Below are 3739 nucleotides of genomic sequence, written 5' to 3'. Positions count from 1 at the left end.
TTTTTTTTTTTTTTTTTTTTTTTTTTTTGAGACAGAGTCTTGCTCTGTCCCCCCGGCTGGAGTGCAATGGCACAACCTTGGCTCACTGCAAACTCCACCTCCCGGGTTCGAGCAATTCTCCCTGCCTCAGCCTCCTGAGTAGCTGGAATTACAGGCGCCTGCTACCACACTTGGCTAATTTCTGTATTTTTAGTAGAGACAAGCTTTCACCATGTTGGCCAGGCTGGTCTCGGACTACTGACTTCAGGTGATCCACCCGCCTCGGCCTCCCAAAGTGCTGGGATTACAGGCGCGAGCCACCGCACCCGCCAGTTTCTTCATCTTTGGAGCAAGGAGCACATGGGGTGGCTCTGTGTGTCCACAGGGTCTGCTGTGAAGCACCCAGGCCGGCCGGCCGTGCCCTGGCCACAACCGTGACCCATTTCCAGGGGCGTAAACCAGGTGCCCGAGATCACATCAGTGGTGGGGGCAAAACCCAAACGGGCCTAACTTCCCAGCCTCCCGCAGCTCCCCCCACCCCCCACCGGGGGCCTGGATGCCCAGGCACTGCGGACCCATAGGGACTAGGCCAGGATGCCCTGTTCTCCTGTGGATGCAGCCCCCACACATGCTAAGCCTGGCTGCTGCCTCCTGCTCCTCCCCAGGCCCCTTCCCCTCCCCCTGCCCCCTGCCTCCTCCCCCTCCCCCCTGCCTCCTCCCCCTCCCCAGGGCCCCTCACCCCTGCCTCCTGCTTCCTCACCCAGACCCCTTCACACTGGCGTCCCTGCCACTCACACCTGCTCCCGGTCCACTTACCCAGGGCTCCTCCCCGCTGCCTCCTGCCCCCTCATCCCTGCCTCCTGCTCCCTTGGCCAGGGCCCTTCACACCTGCCTCAGTCTACCCAGCAGTGCTGGGGTCAGGCAGGGGCCTGCTGTGCCCTCCCCCAGGGCATCTCCAAAGAGGTGAGGCTGCAGCATCTGTTTATTGAATAGAAAGAGGCGTCCCATGAGGCATCCCACAGGCAGGGGCGGAGGACAGAGGCCCCAGGTGGTCCCCGAGGGCTGCGGGTCTCGCTCCAGGGGCGATGGCGCCTGCAGCTGCGGCTCCTCCTGCACAGCAAATGCACAGCTACTCCACCGCACACAGCTACTCCACCGCACACAGCTACTCCACCACACACAGCTACTCCATCGCACAATCCCGCGACAAATGCCCTTCCTGCTCCTCACGAGCTGCGCATCAGCCCTCCAAAGCCACTGCCCAACAGGCTCAGAAGAGCTCATTCTGCTCCAGAAACTCCCACAAACCCTGGACACACACACCAGCCACCGCTGCTGCCCCAGAGGCCCCAGGGGAGAGGCTGTCCCTGGCTCCAACGCTTCCCCACCTTCCCTGGGGGTGGGGGACCCAGCCCCATGCCCCAGTCCCTCGCTGAGTGGCAGTGAGCCACGGCGTCTGCCAGGGCCTTGATGAAGGGGCCGGCATGGCACGAAAGCCCTGGAATGACCATGAAGCCACCACAGAACCCACAGCCTCCGGGGTCACCCAACGTGGCCCAGGCGGGGCACTCTACCCCGAAAGCTGCTGCTTCAAGATCTCGGGGGAATGGGGCCACACGTTCTCCCCAGAGAACCTTCTGGAGGAGGGCGATTTGGTGTTGACCCCCGTGTTTCCCAACCCACGGGCGTGTGCAGGGAGACACAGACCTGTGCAAAGCTGAACAGCCCCAGTGTCCCCAGGCGGGATGGCGGGTCGCCTGGATGAGGACCCTGGGAGTGGAGGCGAAGCTCACGGAGAGGAGCCGAGAGGCAGGAAATGCATAGCAGAAAAGCCGGAGAAGCGCTGAGGCCCAGAGGCCCCCAACACCACGGCCCCGCCCCGGAGCCCCCAACACCACGGCCCCGCCCCGGAGCCCCCCAACACCACGGCCCCGCCCCGGAGCCCTCCAACACCACGGCCCCGCCCCGGAGTCCCCAACACCACGGCCCCGCCCCGGAGCCCCCAACACCACGGCCCCACCCAGAGTGGGGCCCCACCTCCTCCCACCACACCTCATCCCTCCAGATGCTGGTGACTGTCACTTCGGACTCGTGACGTGTGGTGTGCCCAAAGTCTTGGCTGTGAGCCTGGGCAAGGGACCCAACGGTCTTCTGGCGTCTGGTTTAGGGGGAGGTCTCCCCAAGACCCCACCCGCATGTGGCTTCCGTCATTGGCACTGGGCACAAAGGCCGTGGTCTGCCCTCCTGGGCCCTGGCGAGGAGACGAGGCCCCCGCAATTCCAAGGCAGGACGGTGCCCTGGGGAGGGAGCCAGAGGATGTGGACACAGCGGGGACGCAGAGCTGTGGATTGAATTGTGTCTCCAAAACTTCGGGCACACCTGGAACCTCCAAACGTGGCCTTGTCGGGAAACGGTCTTTGCAGATACCGTGAGTTTAGACTCTGGAGACAAGGTCACCCTGCATTTACAGTGGGCCCTAAGTCCAAGGACAGGCGTCCTCACAAGAAGAGGGCCCTGTGGGGCTCGCTGCGGCAGCACAGACCGGGGGAGGGGGGTTTGGACGCAGACGTCAGGCTGTGATGGGGAGGGGACAGGCGACCAGGGCGGCCCCTGCAGGGCCTGGAGAACCCACCTGGGAAGGGCCAGGCGGGGCCTCGCTTCCCGCAGCCCCCGACCCCTGGTGCCAAGGCCACCACCATCTGGACCACCATCTCTCTGGACGGCTCCACCACCCCGAGAGTGGCGCCCAGAGCCTCCCTCCCAGCGCTGCCCAAAGCCTCTCCCGGAGTCTGTGCTGCAGGGACTGCCAGCCCACACACCGCCTGTGCTCAGGCGGGGAGGAAGGGTGGGCTCACGGGAGGCAGGGCCGGCTGGGGGGCGTCGGGTGGGGCAGGCTTGCCAGGGTACCTGACTTGGGCAGCATGAGCACCGTGTCATCCGGAAGCGCCAGCGTCGGGTAGAAGTCCTGGAAGGCCTTCAGAGCCTGAGGACTCACGTCCTGGGTCCGGCCTGGGCAGAGCAGGGTCACCATGAGCCCAGCAGCAAAAGGGGTGGCAGCGGGGTATCTCCTGGCCTCGCTCCGCCTCCCTGAGGGCTGACGGCAAGGCCGCCACCATGGGTGGCGCAGGTTGTGCACTGCACAAAAGTGCCTGCGGGCTGAAGGAATCTTAGGGCCCCCTTTCCCGATTCACACAGAGGTGTCCGGGAGGTTGGGGTGGTCTGGCTGTCCTCCTGGGCCCCACTCCCCCTTCAGCATCTCTCCCTGCAGCTCGGAAGCCTCCAGCCTCACCCTGTCCTCCCCACCCAGGGAGTCCCCAGGAAATGAAGAACCTCGGCCCCAGTCGTAGGACTCAGGCATCGAGGCCAGACAGAGGTCGGGACACCACTCTCAGGAAGCCAGAGAGGAGCAGGCACTGCGGGACCCCCCAGCCCCCAGCCAACCTCCTCCACGTCCAAAGCACTGAGGGTCCAGCTTCCGCTCCGCCTGGTCCTTGCCAGGCCAGGAGCGTGTGAGGAGGTCACAGCAGGAGAGGGTAGGGGCAGCTCCAGAAGGGGAGGGGCCTGTGCTGAGGGGCGGGGCCCTTCGTGGGCGGAACGGGTGGGGCGGGTCCTTGAGGAGGGGCGGGGCCAGTAGGTGGGGACAGAAAGGGTGGGGCGGGGCCTCTGGGAGGGGCGGGGCCAGTGGGTGGGGACAGAAGGGGGGGGGCGGGCCCGGGGGGGGGGGCGGGCCGGCGGGCGGGGACGGGCGCTCACTGAAGAG

At 65.7% G+C, this 3739-nt stretch overlaps 1 protein-coding gene across 1 annotated transcript in view; it reads right to left on the bottom strand.

Moving 5' to 3' along the window:
• Nucleotides 1–2830: 2830 nt before the first annotated feature.
• The window catches only part of LCN15 (lipocalin 15), a 2449-nt gene continuing 1540 nt past the window's right edge, over nt 2831–3739 (bottom strand). Inside the window, 1 exon segment of the mRNA XM_032261868.1 lies at nt 2831–2988. Within this exon segment, the coding sequence (XP_032117759.1) occupies nt 2831–2988 (158 nt within the window).

Source organism: Sapajus apella, unplaced genomic scaffold, assembly GCF_009761245.1.
Source record: "Sapajus apella isolate SASKATOON/1434 unplaced genomic scaffold, GSC_monkey_1.0 scaffold126, whole genome shotgun sequence".
Lineage (NCBI taxonomy): Eukaryota > Metazoa > Chordata > Mammalia > Primates > Cebidae > Sapajus > Sapajus apella.
Note: the sequence above shows the minus strand (reverse complement) of the source record. Positions and strands in the feature narration are given on the sequence as shown.